General features: G+C 43.4%; 1 protein-coding gene across 1 annotated transcript in view; it reads left to right on the top strand.

Moving 5' to 3' along the window:
* The first annotated feature begins 2,173 nt into the window (after window positions 1-2,173).
* Window positions 2,174-22,020, top strand: part of syngap1b (synaptic Ras GTPase activating protein 1b) — a 109,486-nt gene continuing 89,639 nt past the window's right edge. Inside the window, exons 1-2 of the mRNA XM_030750412.1 lie at window positions 2,174-2,292; window positions 19,120-19,225. Of these exons, the coding sequence (XP_030606272.1) occupies window positions 2,275-2,292; window positions 19,120-19,225 (124 nt within the window). The 5' untranslated portion in view covers window positions 2,174-2,274. The remainder of the gene's footprint in view (window positions 2,293-19,119; window positions 19,226-22,020) is intronic.

Raw genomic sequence — 22,020 nt, 5'->3', positions numbered from 1 at the left:
CTGAGAGCGCGGCGAAGAAAGAAAAGACAAAGTGCCTCATTTACCCACAGCGCTTAGCCGCACATTTTTCACTTAAGACAAAGTCACACAGCTACCTGGAAAGGATCCATATTAATGTCTCCAGTACTCTATGATCAATTTCTTTAATTATCTGAAGTGCAGGGCCCTCAGATATCACTCTCATTCTTTTTCCATATTTTCTGAAATGATCCCTGGAATCAGGGAAAGCACTAAAGATAATTCATTCCCCTGCTGAGGAGATTATGCTTTGGTCCTCCGTCTGTCCGTCAGAAGGATATCTCTGGATCCTTAGTACAGATTTCTGCTAATTTCGGTGGACAGAACAGCCGCAGGCCGAAGAACAGATGATTAGATTATGGCGGTGAGCTGGATCTAGGACTTGTTCAATTAGACAATTATCATTTTAAACTGTAAAAGTAACAGAGATAGAGATCCAGCGTGTGCCGCCTTCTTTCTAAAAATAAAAGGGTTTGTCTGATGGGAGCTGTACCCTCAGTTTAATTTCACTTTGGAGTGTTTCCAAATACTTCTGTGCTCATCCTGGAGCCGCTTAACATTTGTCTCAGTACAATTTTAGACATAAGAAGTACCTCTTCTTTTGCTTTGCTCCGTATGTGTGAATGGAATAAGGATTTTTTTAAATGTTATTACAGGGAAAAAGTGAACTGTATGAGGGATTTTAAAAACACAAAGAGGTTTTCACGTGTTTGTTTTCAAAGGGATATTTTGACATTTTGTACATTTGTTTTGATATTAGATTAAAACTTTTATTGCTTCATTATTTATGAAGCTAAAGCTGTGAAATGTTCAGAGTTGCATCAAGTGTGGAATTGGTGAGAAACAGCTAGCATGGCTGTTTTCCAGAGTCAGCAAATAGCACAAAAATGTACATTTTTTTTATCTGCATAGAATAAAATCAAAACAGTTCAGGAAAATAAACTAAAAATGTAAGCTGTGATTTTCATGTTGGGCCATGTTCTGGACTCAGCCTGTTTATGCTAAGCTAAATGAACCAGTGTAACCGTTTCATAACTATAGCTTCACTGAAAAGCCACAACATTAAATCCACCTACCGAATATTGTGTTGATCTCCTTTGTGCTGCTAAAACAACTCTGAGCAGTCTAGACATGACTCCTGCATGACTCCGGGGCCTCCAGGCGTGTCCCGTGGCGTCTGCCAGCACGACGTTGGCAGATGAGCCTTTTGGTCCAGTGGCTGGCAGCGTGGTGCCTCCCTCGTGCTTCCCACGGATTCTGGATCACATTGGCATCTAGGCAATTTGGAAGCCGTGTCAGTGGCTTGGACTGTTACTGTTGTTCCTGCACAGCTTTTGTTGAGTGGTGGGGAGCATCGTCCTGCTGAGGGGGGGGCACTGCCAGTGGGGGGTGCAGTTGTGAAAACTGTTGTGTGGGACGTCAAACTAACTTCCACATAAATGTGAGGACTTGAGTTTTCCCGTCTGGAAAGGGCACCGTAATAATATGTTATAATTGTTTTATGCAGTTTAGCTGTCAGTGATTTTAGTGCTGTGGCAGATTGGTGTATAATAGTGCATAATGAGTGCAGTGAGTGATGTCTGCTCTGTGCTGATAACAGTTGTTTTATTGTGTTCATGCTATAACTCCTGTTCCTGTTTCTGAGAAGTACCGTGGACGTCTTGCTTCAAGTGTTCTTCCTCGTCTCATTGATCTCATTAGAACTTACAGCACGTCTGATACACCTTTAAAGCAGACCTATCAAAGCACACTAATAACACCTGACACTGACTTTATGAGGACAGACATGTGACCGCACCGCCTTCCTTCCAATGATCCTGACTGAGCCTCTCTTTCCTTCATTCTCCTCTCTACCCCCCCCCCTCTCTTTTAGATGCAAGGTGTGCCGTCCCCCCCTCCTATCATTATCACCATCATCGCTCCCACGCCCACTCCTTCCACACTCCCGCCTACAACCGTCCTGCTCACGAACGTCCCATCTACGACCGTCCCTCCTACAGCCATCCTCCCTTTGACCGCCCTTCCTTTGACCGCCCTTCCTTTGACCGCCCTTCCTTCGACCGCCCTTCTTTCGACCGCCCTTCCTTCGATCGTCCTTCCTTCGATCGACCTACCTTTGACCGTCCTTCCTTCGACCGCCCATCCTACAGCCGACCCTCGCACGAACGCCCCATCTACGACCGCCCATCCCACGATCGTCCACCCCAGGACCGTTGGAACCCCCGTCTTTGCGTGAGCTCCGGAAATCAGCTCTACATGTTGGACCAGGAAGAGGTATTGTAATCCACACACCAAGGATACACTTATTCTCACACTGGTGCACTCCTGGGAAACCAGATGAAAAAGTAGAAAATCAGATAAATCAGTATTTTTCACCCTTTGCATGGATTTACAGGGAGAATGTAGCACTCTGAAAGAAGTTTATTAGTGATTTTTGATTGTTTCAGCACATTTAGTTGTGAGCTGTTACAAATAATGGTCAAACAATTCTTATTACGTAGACAAGTCAAAGGAAATATAACATATACAAAACATAACATGCATGATATATCATAACATTGTATAAACATGCGTAACCTATTTTGTTGTTTCAGACTTATTCAGATCTTTCTGCCAAAAACTCACCAAAATTTAGTTGCCATGAAGTGAATGCTGTGGATGTGACTTTACACCTTTTCCTTATTTAAATATATATATGCAAAAATAGCACCTGCATTACCCCTCAGTCACTTGCATGCAGCCCTCACCCCCACTCTCCCTCTGTATCTGCACACCCCACTCACAACATGTCTTGCCACATGGAGGCAGACAGTGTTGGTCTGCAGAAGTGTGTGCTTTGGTAAACAGCAGAGGAGACTCAGTACTTACTGGGATCTGCAGAGAGGGCGTTGTTCTTATGGCTCTTAAATGCCACAGAGTTTATCAAAGATAAGTCGCAGTGACACGAGCACACTGGACAACAGCTGCTGAAGCCATCACAAACAGAACGTTTAGATGGAACAACTTTAATCGCACTTTCAGTAACGGATCAGAGAGCAGCAGAACGACAGCACTGAGTCCACATAGACCACATGAGCCTTCTACATGATTAGCAAACACAAAATAATGTGTTACTGATATTAGATGAACTTTGTTTAATATAACCAGTAACAACAAGTTACTCAAGTTGAGAATATTGGTGTCTTGGCTTTGCTATGAAACTCCAGGCTGTCATCAGTGCACAGAGGCTCCAGTGGGACATGCTCGACCATGTAAGAGATCTGTACTGTTTGTCACGAGCTGCAGGTTTAGAACCCAAATGCAGTCCAAACACACCAGGGATGACAACAAGAACACCAGCAAACTGAGGGTTTAAACACACACTGGAGACAACAAGTGGGGAACTAAACACAGCTGAGCTTAATCACAGATCATGAGACAGGGGAAGGAAAACCAAAGGCAAAGCACAGGAAACGAATAACCGTCGAAATAAAACAGGAAAATCATAACAGGAGACTTAACAGCAAGAAACAGGAAATATTAAAACTCAAGGAATTAAATCTAATCTGTAACTACAAACAGTGACCAGATTGCAAAAGACGATCTAAGAAAACCCAACCAGGAAATCTCTGCTGGATGTAAAAGAATGCAAAACACAAAACACCAAAGACACAAAAATCCAAAATTATTACAAAAAATGTCAAACTCGGGATCCATGACATGTTAATCAGGTTAAAACCTTCAGCAGACCCATGCTCTGCTACATGCTACTTGTGTCAAAGTTCCTTGAGATGCTTCTACAACTTCTAGTCCAAATGTGCTTAATTCAGTGAATGTTATCGGGTGAGGCACAAACCTTTGGAAATGAGGTCTAACAGCTGATGGTGTCTGTCAGAATAAAAACCAAAGCATGAGGAATGCTGTGAGACAGGATGTGGGCAGATCTGTGGAACAGATCCAGGTGTGATAGCCTATAAATGCTCAACTGGAAGAAGTTTGGAGTCAACGACAGCCTAGCTAGATCTCAGTGATGAGGCAAAGGGTCTTGATCAAACAAATAACCAAGAACCACTATGAGTGAGTTTCTGTAGATGATGCAGAGACTGGAGAACTTTTTAATAGGACAAGCAGTGGTGCAGCACGCTGTTACACAGGCCTTTACTGCAGGCTGCTCAGGTGGAAGTCATTCCTTACATAAACACACTGCCACTGGACGTTTGTCAAAAGGCAACTGAACGATTGGCACTAGAAGCAAAATTGGCAGGTCTGATGAAATGAAAATATAATATATGTTCCCAAAAGTGCATATGAAGCAAACTGGGCATTGAGCATTAATTAATATGTCTCTACAGTCAAACATGGTAGCGGCAGAAATGTGTTGTGGGGATGTTTTCCTCTAGTATATTATTCCTATAGGATAACGGGATAGATAGATGCAGAAATTGGAGAGTACCCCACAGGATGTCATTTTTGGGTGAAGGTTAACATTTCAAAAAGATAATGACCTGAAGCGTATCACCAAGAAAACACAGGAGTGGTTTGAGAAAACTATTTGAAAGTCCTTGAGAGCCAGACCGGAGTCCACAAAGAGCATCTCCGGAGAAAGGCCGTGCACTTACGCTCCACATTCAGCCTGATGGAGCTTAGCTGATTCTGCCAAGAAAGATGGGAAAGTCTTCCAAACTCAAGGTGTGCCAAGCTCGTAGGATCATTGCCAAGAAGACTTTAAAGTGTCAGTGCTGCAAAAGGTGCTTTGACTAAACACTAAATGAAGGATCTGAATGTCAGATAGGATATTTCAAGCCTTTTGTAAATGCACAGAAGACTTCGAAATGTTTTTACTTTAAAAATGATGATGAAAAAAATGTCAAAACATTGCAAAATATGGAAAAGTGATTACAAAACTTACTGAATGTCCAGTACTGTATGATGCAGTCCCATTACACACTAAGAAGAACAAGTGTTTTCAGTATGCCTGGCTTGAATTTAAAGCAGTGATATATGTAATGTATAACCTACTGTAGCAAAGCTGCTGTTTATATGAAACGAATGGTAAGTGCAGCTTTAATTGCAACTGAATCTCATGTGAACTGTTGTCTAACTGAAAGCAAAGAGAGAGACTGGATGGAGGAGTAGACCTAGATTCAGATTCTATAAAACTATCCTGATGGTTGTTCTCAGGACGGCCTGTCATAAGCTTTTGTGCTGCTTAAAGGGACCCTACTTTTCAATAATAACTACTCTAAAGGAGGTCAGACAGAGAGAAGGGACGACGCTGTCCCAGTATTCGAGCTTCCCCCCGGATCACTGTCGCCTTAGGCTCGCTTTTGGGGGTTCGTCTCAAAGGCAGCTGTTGGTTCTGGGGGAAGCCGTCTGCTCCATGTTGGTCATTCACAGCACTGACAACCAGAAACCTCAGAGGAGAAGCACTCGCTGTGGGATGGCAGTTATGGAAGGAAAAGTTATAACGGCTTTTTTGGTCATCTGTGTAATTACTTTAGTCTCTTTCTGAAGTTTTCTTGAGCCCCGTTATCAGTAGGCACACAAACTAACATGTTTTATGGAAATTATGATGAGACTGGGTCTGCAGAAATAAAAAGGTATACGATGCTGATTATCAGGGAGAACAGGCGAACGCACACATTACTGCAGGTGTGGCCATCCATTTGTGAAGCTCTAACCTTACAGAGTTTTGTGTACCTCCTTATAAACAGTGTCTCTGCTCCAGAGTAACTTCATCAAACAGATGGGTCAGCGTGAACTTTTTATATGTAACTGACAAAAGTCATCATTTTATTTACAGAGGAAAAGGAAGGCAAGTGATGTATATGTAAACTCATTTTATCTTTACAGTCATAAACACTTAAATGTGCTCATATCTGCTACATTACTGTGTGATATGAACCATATTAAGAAATATTCAAAGATTGCCTATAAATTGATTATTCTGGGGCTTACCTGCTGTTACTGTGGACTCATTTTTGCCAGTATTACATTTTTAGCCCCATTGTTGGTTTTAGAAAAATACATTTTAATTGGTTATGAATGTCTTTGATTTGTTGGGTAGTTGTGTAAAGTTGACTGAGTTTTCCCTGCAGAGCTGGCGTATATGTGGAGCTGTGACTGATGGAATAAACGCCCTTCAGTTTTTCTGTTAGCACTGAACTGGAACGGTTTCTTCAGCTTTCCGCCGCTCCACAGATCTACGGTGAAAATGACGTGTTCGCTGTTAAACCGGGGCTAAATTCACTTGTTGAAGAAGACAACGCTTGGTTACGCTTATTCTCTGTGTCCTCAGTTAGCACTGATTAACCGGGCCTGCATTATTCTGCTAAACACAGCATCTGCTGCTGGTTACAGTAAAATCTCATCTTGCTCTTCAGGCCAGGAGATGGTACTGTTCTTCAAGTTTTCACACATGCACACACAGTTTAAGCTAACACTGCTGAATTATAACACAGCTTATAATGCTACTGTACACGAGCCAGTGCGCACAGGTCACTTCCCCAGTCTTGGCAGGGCAATTATTATTATACACATGTGAATATGCTTTCAGATTACCTTAAAGCCCCAAATTATGACACATGAAAATACAGCTGTTTAATCTGAGCTTTCTTTTACTTTCTCTGTTTATGTACCTGTGTATGTCCTATGATTTAAGGCAAATTCAATTATGTTGGCAAGGCAATAAAGTAATGAATCCTTACACGGTCAGCCAAAACATACAGGTGCCAGCTTTACTGTCGTGGGTGTGCATGGCTGCCAGTAGTATTTCTGCTGGTCATTGCTCAGATGAATGCAATGGCAGTCCCAGTGAGGAACAACTCTGGAAGGACTGAATGGAGAGCCCAGTTCAATTAATCCGAGCCTCGTCCCTGTCTAATCGTGCCAATAAAGCAGCAGGTGTGAATGGATCCCAGGCAGGACCGACGTGCTGACGGCTGTCACCTCGGCGACGGCGAGAGGCATTAAATATTCATGCCTGTCACTCACCTCACGCAGAGCGGGTGTCTCTCTCTCCTCCTCTCTCGTTCACGCACAAACACACACATACACACACTCGCCCTTCAATTTATTTCCATTCGTTTTAGATGGTTTCTGTGACTGAGGAAAAAAAAAAAGCAATCACACTGTACTTTTCCACAGTGTGGGGGATCAGAGGAGGACCTTGCTCTCCTTTCTCATCGGTGATGCTGCTTCCCGCACATTTTGATATCAGCCCGTCTCAAACACACACCTTTCACCTCTCTGATTTTCTGTTTGCTCACATGCTTTGCATCCAAGCTCAGCATCGACTGCGCAGTTCTTGCTGTGTCTCGTATCTCTGCCTCCTCCAGGCTTAGTCCTGATATTAATCCCCTCATTGATCCATCACTCTTACCTTCTCTTCTGTTCTCTCCCCTGCTTCCTACTATCTCTCCCCTTTATCTAATCTCTCTGTTGCTCCATCTCCTCCTACTCTGCCTAATCTGTCTGCCTCTCTACCGCCTTCCTTCTGTCTCCATATTCGTTGCTACCACACTTCCTCTTTCTGCTCCTCTCTCTTTCCATTTTTGCTTGCTGCAGCTCTCCTTCACAGTTTCTCCCTCTTTCCTGCTCTCACCCTTTCCTCCTCATCCTCCTGTCCACTCTGTCTCCTTCCTTTCCTCTGCGCTCCTCTTCCTCTCTCCGTCTCCGGGGCGACTGGCAGGAGTCTCTGGCTCTCCCACAGGCCACCTGTCTCTGTGCTCCTCACAGCTCCATTCACTTACCGCTCCATTTAAAAAAAAATGTTTTATGAATGGCAGCCGACACGGGAGGAACGTCTCCCCGGAGAGCCGAGGTGTCGCTTTGGGGAACAAGACTCCTCTGTTGTGTCTAAAATGTGTCACTATGGAAATTTGTGTTAATGTGCGTCTGTGTAGCTGTTGACTCCCGGTGTGCTGGGTTCACTGAGCTGTTTCCTACTAATCGAGTGTGCAGTCACTTCATAGGGATAGAATGGGATTAAACGCTCATTGACATTTCAACCCTGGGCTTACTTTAATTGCCACGGATAATACCTACAAGATGGGTGGAAAGTTAAAAATAAAAAAATGCATTTCAGATATCTTGCCTTTAATTACGAGCCCCTTATTTCCTCTCCCCCTCCACCAAAGTGTCATCTAGTAATCACAGCTGAATGTGACTTTAAGCTTTCTCCCCTCAGCTTTTGTGTGATTGGTAGAAAATTCTTTCCAGTGGATTCTAAGCAAGAAAAATGGAGCAGCGTTACTTAGAAAACAAGCGAGCATGCGGCCTGAAGGGGCGGAAAATGTCTCTTAACGTTGCTCTGTCTGGGATCATATGTTAGGATTAGAAGGAAAACATTTTTGGTACAAATGGATGCACTAAAAAAAAAAACTGCAGTACAGTCGAATCGGCTCTGTGGATACAGCAGAAAGAGGGAAGCGAAGAGTCGAAGTGGCGCTGAAATACTTGCAGAATATGCAGAAAACATGTAGCAGCTGTTTTGGTAACTGTTTAACTGTGTAAATGAATTAAACTTATGATGATTAATTCATAACTCAATCAGAAATATATAAATAATGATAATGGCTAATCCTTGTAGTCAGTTTTTCAGGCAGTAATGTCAAACATTTGCTGGCTCCATCTTCTCGAGGGTAGCATTTGTAAGTAATGAACTTCCTCATCTCGCCATTTCTTTCACATCTGGACCCGGCGCAGTATGTGCTGATCGGTAAGTGTGATCTGTGTGCTTCCACCTCCCCTCCCTCCCGTGTCCCTCACTGCTGCAGACTGCTCTCCTTCCTTTTGTCCCGTAGGGGGAGCTAGAGGGTTGACAGTGGTGGCTGCTCGCCATCCTCTCCTCCGCCTCCTCCTCCTTGCATCTCACATTAATTTGAGGTGACAGAGTTTCATATACCATTGCCACGCACCAGTGCCCTGTCCCCAAAGTCATGTGTTTGGGCTTCGCTCCTCCAACTGCGTTACGCCAGAAAAAAAAAACAAAAAACGATGGGGGGTAAGAGCCTCGCTCAGCCTGAGAGTATTTGAAAGAGCTGAAAATATCAGCACTATAAAAAGTAGATGCAGTCTTGCAGCAACTCAAAACACATATGGTTGATGATTGTATCTCCCTCTTTAGTGCTTCCATTTCCTGCACTGATTTTAAATCCAACTGCATTACAGCCGATCTGCAAACAAGCCGCAGCACCTCGGTGGCTTTAGCTCGCAGCTACTGTTGTCACAGTGCATAAAGAGCGGCTCAGAGGTGGATAGTATGTTTGCTCGTGACCCGGGAGAACACACTGAGGTGGCTGTGGCGTGGGTGTTGGAGGGATTAATTATGTAATGAATGTAGGTGTGCAGTGCTTCGCAGCAAAGAGAGGAGGTTGATTCTTTTAGTAAGATGGCTGGCCCGAGCCCCTGAGGTGATGCTAACACAAACGTTTTGGTATTTCAGTAACTATTACATGCCATTTGAATAAAAATTGTCACTCACTCAGAAATGAAACATTTTTCCAAAGGTCATCCTGCACATACAAGGGTTTAAGTGACTTTTATCTTAGAGCGTTGATTAATTCGCCTGTCCTCTGACTACCGCGCAGTTTATTTTGTCTTCAATTCCTCAGAGGCACCTAGAGAAAGAGGAAAACTATGTATAATTTGTCTCCTGCCAACTTACCAGGAGAAACTGCCAGATCTCTATGACCTTAAAAGCAATCCTCTGCCATTTATCATTTTTATTAAGAAGAATTGTACTTGGCTGTGTTCTTTTCTGTGGGATGTGGAGACTTATGGGTGTCTTGAACCGTTCTTATGCTGTTACAGCCTCTACGAGCACGCGGAACAGACCACCTCAACAAACATTTACATTTTAAGGATTTATTTCATGATCTCAGCCCACATGGTTGGTTTGGTTGGTTTCCACCTCTTCTATCTGTCTTCCTGCTCACCAGACAAGTTTTATGGTGCTTTTTTTGAATTATGTTATGCAGTTTTTTTTTAGTTCATTATTAACACTGTTTTTATTGCCTTTTCTTGAAACAATACGCTCAGAATTCACATACAGCCCATAATAGTTACAGAGGTATGAACAGAGATATCCCGAGGCATTAAACTGATAGTTTCTCCTGTGTGTCCCAGGGTCTCTACAGTAGGACATGTCCCAGACACCTCACCGTAGGCATCTAGGACATACACTAGCACCTCACCCTATTTTTAATAGTAGTTCCTACAGGATCAGCCATATTCATACCTGTTCGTGTTTGCATAAAGTCAAGGTTACTGTTACTGAGACCTCCAGCAACACGACACCTCTGAAAACTTTAAAAATGTTTGAGGCTTAAATGTTGGCAGACCTGCAGGGGTTACCGAGAAGCTGCCATGTTGGCTTCATATTTGAAAGATTACAAGAGGTGTTTAACCAATCATAATGGCTTGCAGCTCTACAATCAAACATCAAATGTTGGGAAGCAGTGTGACCCCCTGTGTACCTAAGGTACTTGAACTCTTCTCTTGAGGCAACTCGTCACCATCCCATGTACCCACATACCGCCGTTTCCTGACTGAGAACTATGATCTCAGATTTAGAGGTTTGATCCCAGCTGCTTTGTTCTCTGCTGCTCATCATCGCAGTGCATGCAGGAAGTCACCGCACGATGAAGCCAGCACTTCTATATTATCTGCAAAAGGCAAAGATGAGATACCAACATACTCGGTGCCTAGAAATTCTTTCCATTAAATCTATGAACAAATTTGGTGATGAACGGCAGTCTTGGCAGCGTCCAGCACCCACTGGAAATGAGTTTGAATTATTGCCAGGCTGGCTTCTTTCGATCAATGCCATCAGTTTTATTTTTGGCACATAACCCTGGCTTTATTCAAATAGTTGTGCCTTTTTTGAATGAACACCACAGACAGTGTTTGAGGTCAGAAGGAGGTGGAACATCTGGCTACGAAAGGACAAAACTGATGCTCTGAAGGACACATCATGTTTTTGGAAGAGTTGACTCCTACAATGCTGCACAGAAAGTGTGTGTGTGTGTGTGTGTGTGTGTGTGTGTGTGTGTGTGTGTGTGTGTGTGTGTGTGTGTGTGTGTGTGTGTGTGTGTGTGTGTGTGTGTGTGTGTGTGTGTGTGTGTGTGAGTTTGTGCTTGAGCCAGCGTCAGACAGCCAGTGGTGTTTGATTCCTGCCCTGTTAAGAAATAATGGATTGCATACATACAGCACATGCTGCACACTGTTTCTGCAGTTATCCAGACTCCCAGACTTCTCTTCTTTCTCTAACTCAGTCCTTCTTCCTCTTTCTTAACCACACACTATCGAACTCACACATTCTCATACACACCGTGCTGCCATATTCCCCGGCTCCTCACAGCTGGGCCTGAAGAAGCAATGGTGACATATGGGCTATCCAGCCTGCAGCATTGCTCAACTCAACCTGCCAAGCTGAACAAAAACACGCTCTTCCCTTCGTATCGGTGGCTCTGCCTTCCGTCCTCCGTCACCCTCTTTTTCCTTCTGCCGTTCTCCTCAGACGTCACCATCCCTAAATCCAAACCTTCTCCGCTACGTCGGGACTGCTGTTTGCCTCGTTCATCTGGACTATAATTAAAAATCGATCGATTCCAATCCTGTGCATTACAAAAGTCATCATAAATGTTTAAATCCACCAGACACACAATTTACATTTCAAATTGAACGATATTGATTGCTACACTGCTGGTCTCCAAACATGATCCAGAACCTGAAATAAAATGTCTAACTGGGCTTGAACCCACTCAGTGGCCTGTTCTGTGACGAAGTGCTGCACTCGGGATGTATTAATTTACTAATCCATACTTTAATTAGATAATTGGAGACTGTTGGATTTTATTTATTTATTTATACTGATAAATAAATGTCACTGACGGCTTCAATGTACACAAAATATTCTGCTGTCACGTTCTGTTAAATGCTGTTAACACAGCATCAGTTCAGCTTCTAAACATGATCATGGTGGAACTTGGGGGGGACGCTAGGGGAACTCGATGGATTCATGACTGCGATCGATGCTCAAACACGTTTTTGGTTTGTTTAGTTTGTTTGCTTGTTTTTTGCTTTGCTGAGATTTGGATCCATCTGGTCTTTTTACCCAGTAAACATTTGTTCCCAAACAAGATATCTTCCCAAATATGTGCCACATGGTCTGGACATTTATGGATCCAAGAGAATGATTCATGTGTTAGTTTAGGTCAGTGTTGCAACTTTGCCCAAAATGTTCACTATGAACGTCACCTGGAAGTCCTTCCGGGTTTCTAACAGGGAGGATCTCCTGTACTATATTCTTTTTTGATTATGCATTTATAAATTAGAGCAACAGAAATAATATGGGAACGAACTGGAGGCACAGGAAAGAGTTCATCCACATCTTATCCTACCAAGCTAACATTTTTAGACCAGGTTATGAAGCCATTAGTAATAAATGACACTGACTCTGGGTCAGAGTGGCATCATGATGAGTGCCTCTATCTATGACCAAGTTTCTTTTTTGCTACTTCTTCACTTTAAATTGATTATGCACAAATTCATGTCGCAGATGTACTAGACTGGAATTGACTGGAGGCAAGTGCCACCCTGAAGCATCAGAAACATCAAAAATTAACGTGGGCTCTGAATAGATTCATGCTTTGGATACCTGTTGGTTTGCATCCTCTGTCTTGGAGCACCACTTTTACTATAGCGCTTGCATACCGTAGTCAGCCTCACTGCGAGGAAGAAAAAGCTCAGAGTACTTGCTGGATCATAGAACAGCATCTAACAGCCCCTCTCAAAAGCTGCTTCCCACAATTTTGGTATCTTTGTGATACAGATACTATAATTTAACAACCAGGCAGCAGCTGGCCAGGTGTTAGGAGATGACACATTCCAAAATTAAACTTTCTCAAGCTGTTTCTTTCCTTTCTTTTTCAACCACTTTCATCTCTTTTTCTGAGCACCACTGAGTGAAACGCCTGAATTCCCCTGAGAAAATATTTTCTACCAGTCTCCGAGTCATTTTGTCCCCCCACTCTGTCACAGCTGACTTCTTGCTCTGCCTTTAAGTGTGGCGGTTAAAGCCTTGTCAGTATCTAATGGATATTGCAGCTTCTACATGCCACCAGAAAAGGCTGTAGTTTAGTTTACCTGTGGCCCGTTGTGCTGTGAATCAATTAGTTTCTTTAAATCTGTGCGTGAGATTTTAAGTACACCATCTAAAGTGGTCGGAGTGCGAGCTTAATGCTGCCTCTCCGTGGATGCTGAGTGCAAGCCTGCCAGCTTCCTGTGCCAACTCATGGCGACCCCAGAGATGGTGTTATGTCACATTTCCAGCTGCAGACCTCGCCACATCTGACCAATCACATCCTGCCGCACACAGAGGAAAAATAGCCTCCAGGTCTTTCCCCCATGCTGGAAGCTGTGGTGGGATGGGGTAGAAAGGTGTTCTGGACCTTTTCCATGAGTCAAGCTGTCAGTGATGAATTGCACAGGGCAGGGCAGCAGTGGGGGGGAAATGAGTGGGCTTGTTCTTGTTCAAGTAGATGTGACTGGGGAAAATTACCATATTTAGCTTGTTGTAACTGGCATTTAGATGGCTAGTCAGGAATTTAGCTTTTTATGACTCATAGATTTAAGCTGATTTTAGCTATTTGTGTCTAACCCGCACCCTCTTATTAAAAATCTACAGTGTAAGAATAAAGTGTTAAAGGTGTTAATCTGTATGCATAAAACAGAAACCTGTGCTCACCGTGTATCTTGTAGCACATACTGTGGATAAAAGTGAGCACAGCCCAGTTGTCTCCTGTGGAATCCATGGCAACAGCAGAAAATCTGGACAGAGAGAAGCATCACTTTAACCCTGCTGAAAAGCACAACGATCCCTTCAATAACCGCAGAGCCATTCAGTGAGATTACCTGCTGTATGAGTTTGCTACTCCGCCACACACCCCTCCCGATTCCTCCTTCATGGAGTCAATCCTGGTGCAGCGCTCAATCAGGCAACATGAAACCACTTTGCTTATTACATGCACTGAGAAACGCTGAGAGGCACCGTGGTCGCCGCGAGGCTGCAGGAACCGTGGTTTTATCTGCATTCATGATCATATGGAGCTGGCTGAATGTGAGGTTAATTCAGGTTTACTGGCGCTTATTGGCACTAAAGCATATTCAATTAGTGGAAGAGAGTGCTCGGCCACTCTGCTGCTGCGTCCTGCATTAATCTGGCAGAGAGAATTAAAAGAGTGTTAGAAAAAATTGTATGCTCTGACAAGTCTTGGATTTAAATTGAAGCTGAATGCACTGAGAAGGGTTGAGAGTGATGAAGGCGGTCCATTAGTTTTCTTGAGGATCTAATAATAATGTCACCAGGGTATTAGGGGAAATTCTCCATAGTGGTATGTAGCATGACCATGTAAATAATCACAACCTTTAATACCAGTTATTAAGTCATTACAAGCAATGTTGCAACTCACTAAAGACAATGGCTGACAGGATGCACAGACCTCTTCAGGCTAGGCAGCGGCACCATGACTGCCATCAGGTATCAGGATGAAATGCTTGGACCTGCTGTCAGACCCTACGCTGAAGAGGAGAGAGTGTGCCAGCAGCTCCCGGAGGATGAAGGACTTGACACCACTGACTGACCCCCACGCTTGCCTGACCTAAATCCAACAGAACACCTCTGGGACATTATGTTTCAGACCATCCGACGCCACCAGGTTGCACCTCAGACTGTCAAAATGTTTTGGCAAAATGTTCCAGCCTGTTGCATCATTTATTCACTCTTCGGCGTGTCTTTGAATTCAGCCTCTGTAGGTTGATCATTTTAATTTCCATGAAATGATGTGGCATCCTTTTTGTCCCAACACATTACTCAGTCCATATATGTGTAGATATCCAGAATAATTTTTTTCCCATTGAGATCTGATGTGTACACATGGATACTGGAGTGCTCAGCGAGGCTAATAGTGTGCTAATAAAATTCATCAGGAACTCAGTGGGACTGTGGAAGACAACACTGAAGCCAACCCCCTAAGCCAGCTCATCACTAAGAGTGGAAATGGATATAGATTCAGGAGTGGAGTGACTATCAGCTATCTCTCATACATGGATGACATCAACCTGTATGCCAGGAACGAGCAAGACATCAACTCGCCCGACTCCACCTGACCAGGATCTAGAGCCAGGACATCAGAGTGTCCTTTGGACTGGATAAGTGTGGCTGAATGGTTGCAAAGAGAAGGAAGTGGAAGGGGTGGAGTCGCCAAAGGCAGAACAGCAGGCATGCAGGACAGCTGCAAGTACCTGGGTATCCCAACAGGAATCATGAAAAAAGATGCATGAAGGTCAACCACAGCCAAATGCTTCCAGAAGAGAAGCCAACTGAATGATAGGAGTAAGATCCAAGCCATCATTACGTATGCCCTACCGGTCATCAGATACCCAGCTGGAATAATAAGCTGGAGATAGATGCCACTGACGTCAAGACACAAGAACTCCTCACAATGCACAGAGGTCTCCACCCACAGTCCAGCAACCTGAGGCTCTATGAGCAATGGAGGGAGGGTGTGGACTGGTGAGTGTCAAAGCCACAATCCAGGATGAAACTTGGAGCATCTGCAAATACATCAGGAAGATGGCTCCCCGAGGTGAGCTGCCCCAAGAATGCCTCAGTCAGCTGAAGGCAGACGGTGATGAGGAACAGGAAGAGGAACGATCATGGATGACCAAGACCCTCCATGGAATGCACCATTGACAGATTAAGGAAGTGGCTGACATCAAGAAATCCTACAAGTGACTAGAAAAGGCCGGCTTAGAGGACAGCACAGAGTCTCTGGTCATGGCAGAACAAGAACAGGCCCTAAGCACCCGATCCACAGAGGCAGGGGTCTAATGTGACCCAAGCTGCAGGCTGTGCCCTGGAGATTTTTTTTTTTTCTTAGCACACATAAATTTCATGTTGTGCTCTATATTTGTCAGGCATTTAACTTTCAAAAAATGTGCTACCTTAAAAACACACACAGTAGTCTGTAGTGGTCTGTAAGCTGTAGAGTTATCTCTGCTGTGACAAAACAACATATGAAATCAAACATGCAGATGCACTGACTCCAAGCGAGGCTGAAAACTTGACAAATCTCCCAATAAAAATGGAGCTCTGTGCGTTCTCACTCTGGACTCATAAAAAATAGATGCTGCTTAATATATTTTTCATTAAGGAGGTTGTACTGTAATTTCATTGTAACAGGCAATATGTTCACTTCAAGACAACATTACAATGTAGCTTTGTGCACTTTGCCTGCACAAGTTGCAAAGTAGAGAGTAATTGCTAAGGCTGTCGATTTACGATGGTTGTACCCGATTAAGTCGGATAAAGAGACTCATAAGCAGAATCCCGATGCTGTGATGTCTTCTGCTCGGCTGCTCTAACTAGATTATTGCAGCAGAGATTTGCATTTATGTATACAAATGTGCGCCTGAATATGTGTGTGTTAACTTGTCCTATGTGAAATAGCTGTACAGTGGTAGTGAAGAATAGTAGCAGCTTGATGTGGAGTAGTGTTTGCATTAAACTTTTATGTGCTCTCTCTTCGGACATGTTAGCACATACGCTACCAATCAGCAGTCTTTACTTTCATAAACGCAGGCAAAACTGCACACGCTCGCTCTGGAGTTCTTTCCTCTTCACGGAGCATCTTTGGAGCGAGCGCCATGCCGCTTTCTTGATGGACACATGGCTCAGTGTGACCTGCCAGCGTCCTTCACTATTGCTGGCTCGGCCCCAAAGCCCCCCAGGCTGCGCTGTCCTGCAGTTAGTACCACCTCCTGACTGTCTGTGTTCAAACCAGCCCTTTTATGAAGACACTAGTCTCAATAGGACACACACACACACACACACACCTTTTTATGTTTATGTCAGCATGTACAAATAAAGGACAGCGCTATTTGCTATTCATAGCTGCTGTTCACACTGTGCCTGTATTCATATTTGAAGTATTCACTATAAATCAGCATTTCTTAAAACTGCAGTAGTGGAATTTATCGACCACTTGGTGCAGAAGAAGAAATATTGAATGGTCTCACATTGCTATATGCTACAGCCTGGCTATAAATAAATAGATTTGTTTGAATTGTTACTGTCAGACATTTTACTCTGTGTTCATTATTTCAGTTGGAGTTTATAGTGATGTTGAACTCGAGTGTGCGCTCATGACAACGAAGGATATTAGAAACACACTTAAATATAATTTAGTCCAGTACAACTCTATGATGCACTAATAATAAAGTACCAGTGTTGCAGTACTATGGTTTTGCAGACCACATATAGGCAGAGGGAAACTTCAGTAACCTAGCGAGCGTGTCTTTGGACTGTGGGAGGAAGCTGGAGAGAGCCCACACAGCTACACAGTGGGGTCCCAGCCCACCAGTGGGCCCAAGCACAGGGCAGTAACCACTGCACCACCACGCTGCCATCAGTAGTTAAGAATATATGAAAAATAACACAAAAAGTTGCAGTATGGGAAAATGAGCTTTAAAAGCAGGTTCTGGATGGTGATGAAGGAAGTCAGAGTTCCTCAGCTCTTCTTTAAACTCCGCGGTTTGACTTTCTTCTCTTTGTGTGCTGCAGTTCGGGAACAGTGAGGCAGAGAAAGGGACTTTATTTTGTCTGGTTTGCTGAAACACTTGCTTGACTCTGCTGAAGACTGGCTTTTTAAGAGGTTTGCTTTTAAAAAGCAACATTACAAACATGAATCCAATCAGCTAAATGGGACTAAAATGCAGAAAACACCTAGTTTAACAAGACCTCCAGCCTAAAACTAATGCAGCTTAATACAAGAGTCCAGCTTTCACATACTGGTGCATCCCAGTGTGTTATTTTGAGACAAGCCTTATCACAGATTTCTGTTGGCATTTCTTTGAGTTTCCTTGGTGTTCTTGGGCCCGCGGCCAACAATGCACCAGCTTTGGTGTTCAGCCAAGATTTACAGGTCGGGGCTGTACAGTGTATGCTGTATTTTCTGGGTGTAACTGCGATGTTTCAAAAGGACCAGTGTTTCTGATTAGTGCGGCACATTCTCACATTTATTTTCCCTCAAGTCTCACTTTTATGAATTCGGGGACCGTGGGCCCAAATGTGGCAGCACTGTGAAATGTGGTTTGCTTTATTTTTTCCTTCCTGTCTTTTTGCTTTGGGTTTTCAGTCATATAGTGAACTGCTGTGGAAGATATACAGTAATGTCCTCTTTTTGGGGGGGTGGCACTGGCTCCAAATAAGATATTCTTGCTTCTACGTTTGCTGGATGACACGCAGAATATGATCCAAATGTTAGCCACTGGGCTGCTTCTTAACCAACATTAACTGTGCTCATATTGAGCTCATTTGCAGGCTCATGCATCTATTTTGAGGCGCTAATAGAATAGTTTATATGCTTTAATGTTCAAAAAAACACATTATTTAAAAAAATGAGCATCGCTGCAGCACCTTTTCTTTCACCCTCTGCCTTAAAGGCTCCATTTTAGCTCCCATCACTTCACCTTTTGTTCTGGTTGGTCAGCAGGTGTGATGAAACAAGAAAAATCAAAGTAAGTAAATGGGTTAGTTGGCCAAGAGCAGCCCAGTGGCCAATCCAAAGTAGCCTCAAACCCGCCTAATTCTCAGATTTGGGTGTGTATGTGTAGTCTGTATATGAGTATGGAATATAGTAAACAAACAGGGCACAGCTTTACTTCATTTGGGATTAAAACTTTGTTTTTACATGTACATGTATCTATATAACCAGCTAAGGAACAGAGAAAACACTAAAAAGCATAATAGGCACTTTGTGCTGTGTGATCTGTTTGATTGATTTCACCAGAGTTCATTAATGAGTTTGAAAACCTTCCCCATTATAAGCCTATTTTCTGTCTTGTCTAGGCAGCAATTTTTATTTCAGTCTAGTCCCAAAAGCACTTATATAGCCACAGAAATAAGAAGTTATTTGTGTAATTGTGTTACGGTTCTTTATCGAGCAAAAATATGAACATTGGCTCCTTAAATGCATTAAAGAGAAAGACGAGGAGTTTGTGGTTGTGTGTTTGCAGGACTGTGAGTTTGTCTGCTGACCGTGTGCTCTCCCTGTGCAGGTACACCCTTTGCTGATGCGCGAGAGGCGCTCAGAGTCTCACAGGAACAAGCTGCTGCGGCGGACAGTCAGCGTTCCTGTCGAGGGAAGGCACCATCCCGAGATGGGTGAGCAGACACACTCTCTTTTTCCTAAATTATTCTCCTCGAGATCCCAATCAAGGCCCGGTCAGTAGTTATTTTGCATCTTGTCTTATTTTTATTTTTACAGCTTGTACCGGCCCTGAAAATTTACTGTAATGATAATGTGGTATAAAAGGCTCATTCTATGAAATAAAATGTGCAAATATATATGCAAACATTAATGAAACCACAGCAGTGCTTCAACATAAAGTGGTGTTTTCTCTTGCACTGCAGTCCAGGGACTGTAACAAAAAAGAGTAAATTTCATAGTAAGTAGAAACCGTCTTCAGATGGAGTCTACTTGGTTTCACTGCTGAAGAGGACTGTAGATTTTGTCTACCATCACTTCCAATGAGATCACCTTTTTTGGGGGGTGTAATTATGTTTCTGACCATCCTGTGATGTTTTATCACAGCCTTGAAAAACAGTCCATTAGTGACACATTTCTGAGCCTCTGTGGAACGTTTTTGGTTGGTGCCCCGGTTGCTTCACACAGTAATTCAACTTTTTTTTCTCCAGCCCATTTTGATTTTCAGCAGCATCATCATCACCTGTGTTACTTTAGCTTGGATTTCTTATAATAACAGGATGGTTGCATAGCAACGGAAATGATGTAAAGCTCCTGGTATCCTTTGAGCCATTACTCTCTCTGTTAGCAGCAACGCTCACAGCAGCACTCTGCATCTGAGCGGAGATAAAAGCGTCACATCTGATCAGAGCTGAGGCGCTTGTTTCCTTTCAGGTTTTGACTCCTTCTTTTGTCAGTTTGACTGATTTATCAGTTGCCACGCTTTGAAATGAAATACATGCATTGATGACTTGATAAACACGCATATCTTTTGAGTTTGTGTTTGCCGTAGATAAATGTGTGTTGCTCTGCACTCGTGTTTTTTTGTCTTCTTTATTTATGCTTCTAAACTTTCCTGACTCTTCTTTCACTCATCCTCTCACCTTTTTATTGCCGTTGTGTCCTCTTAAACTCTCAGTGGATCCCGTGAAACTGACCCTCTGATCGCAGCCTTGTGCTGTTTGCTTTGCCTGACTCAGTCTCTCTGGGCCCTCCACACATGTCCCGCTCACTTTCTCCCTTTTCCTTCACCTGCCACCTCTTCCTCACACTCAGCTATTTTAAGGGTCTCCCTCGTGGCATCTTCTATCAATGATTCTGCATCGCTGTCGCTTCTTTGCTTCCCAACTGTGCTGATTCAACTGGATAAATACTTTTCTCGGTTTTCATACGAGTGGCTTTCTGACCTTAAAGCGGTCGAGCAGTGACACGTCCGTTGATGTGATCCCGCTGCATTTTGACATATGCTGACATGGCAGTGTCAGTTCATATTGCCCGTGTGTAAGCGTATTGGAAATATGAATTCACATATGTTAGTGCGCTGACTCCATTATGGACTGTCTGCAGTGCCTGAGCCCAGAGAGCCAGAACAGATTAATGGACTCCAGGAGATTTGTAATTATCAGATACACAAAAAAAGCTAATGGAGGCTGTCTCGAGGCCACAGTTTGAGACAGACTCTACAGGAAGCCACATGACCTACTTTATGAATCCTGAGACATAAAACAAAGAGCTGACTTTGAACTTGTTTCCATCTCACGTTTAAGTTGTAATCGAGCAGTGAGCTGCGCTAATGCCGCTCACACTGGTTGCAGAACACAATTCATCACTTTGGATCAGATTTGATTTGATTATTGCGACACTGTTACAGAAAAACAACAGAGAGAAGCAACAAAATTATGAAAAGTAATAAACAAATCGCTGATGTATTTCTCAAGCTTTAGAAACAAAAGCGTCCGTTTCATTACATAATTTTCAGTGTTTTTATGTGTATTTTATTCAGAAAGGAACAATCCACATGCATTTACATGAGCACTTCAGTTTATCATGTAAATGCATGAGTCAGTCACACAAGCTGACTTTCATCTGCAGCCCCCGTGTGTGGCAAAGCATTTAATTTCATTTGATAGACAGTAGTTAATGTAGGACCACTATAGCCAAAAGAAGATTGTTATTTCCATCTGAAGTAATGTCATTTTGGGCCTTTTGCCCTCTGACCTTCCTGCTGTTGAAAGCAAAAGGTGGAAAGAAGTAAGGAGACCTCAGCACAGGAGGGCGCGTGAGGAACGTCAGATATGATGCTGAAGTCAGGCACCGAATGAGAGAGCTGGAGTGGAAGTGGGTTGCAAAGCAGCTTGCTGGCATGCTAAGGAGGCTTAAATAACTTTCCCAATTCACCAGTTAGATTCCAGTTGCTCTAGAAGAGCATCACGTGACTCCTCAGCTGATGTGGGCTCGCACTGAAATCAGCTGAGCCTCCACGACGGCGTCTGAGATTTACTTTGTGGCCGGCCTGAAGCAACTCTACAGAAGGCAGTGTTTCAGCAGCTCCTAACTCACACACTTCCCACAGTTATTGGTGCCTTTAGTGGCTGAAACACTTCTGGAAAAGGGGTTAGACTCTTGAGACCGTGTCAAAGCATTTAAGGAATTGTTTGATATTTCAGGAAGTAGGTTAATTGCCAAGAATTATTAGATTAGATGAAGTGATTGATAAAACTCTGATGTCAGTATGCTTAATAAAAATCAACCTCTAGCAGCTGTTGGCTCGACTCAGAGGGAAGAAACTGTGTATCTGTGCACAGACTAAAGAGTGGTAGCGATCCTCTCACCTAAGTCTCATCAATGACTGAGGTAGGTAAGTAGGCCAAATCACAGCATATAACAGTGAACTGGATAATCTGTATTGATCTTGGCAGAATATATTTATCAG

The sequence above is a fragment of the Archocentrus centrarchus genome, chromosome 16 (genome assembly GCF_007364275.1).
Source record: "Archocentrus centrarchus isolate MPI-CPG fArcCen1 chromosome 16, fArcCen1, whole genome shotgun sequence".
Lineage (NCBI taxonomy): Eukaryota > Metazoa > Chordata > Actinopteri > Cichliformes > Cichlidae > Archocentrus > Archocentrus centrarchus.
This window is presented reverse-complemented; position numbering and strand designations above follow the sequence as displayed.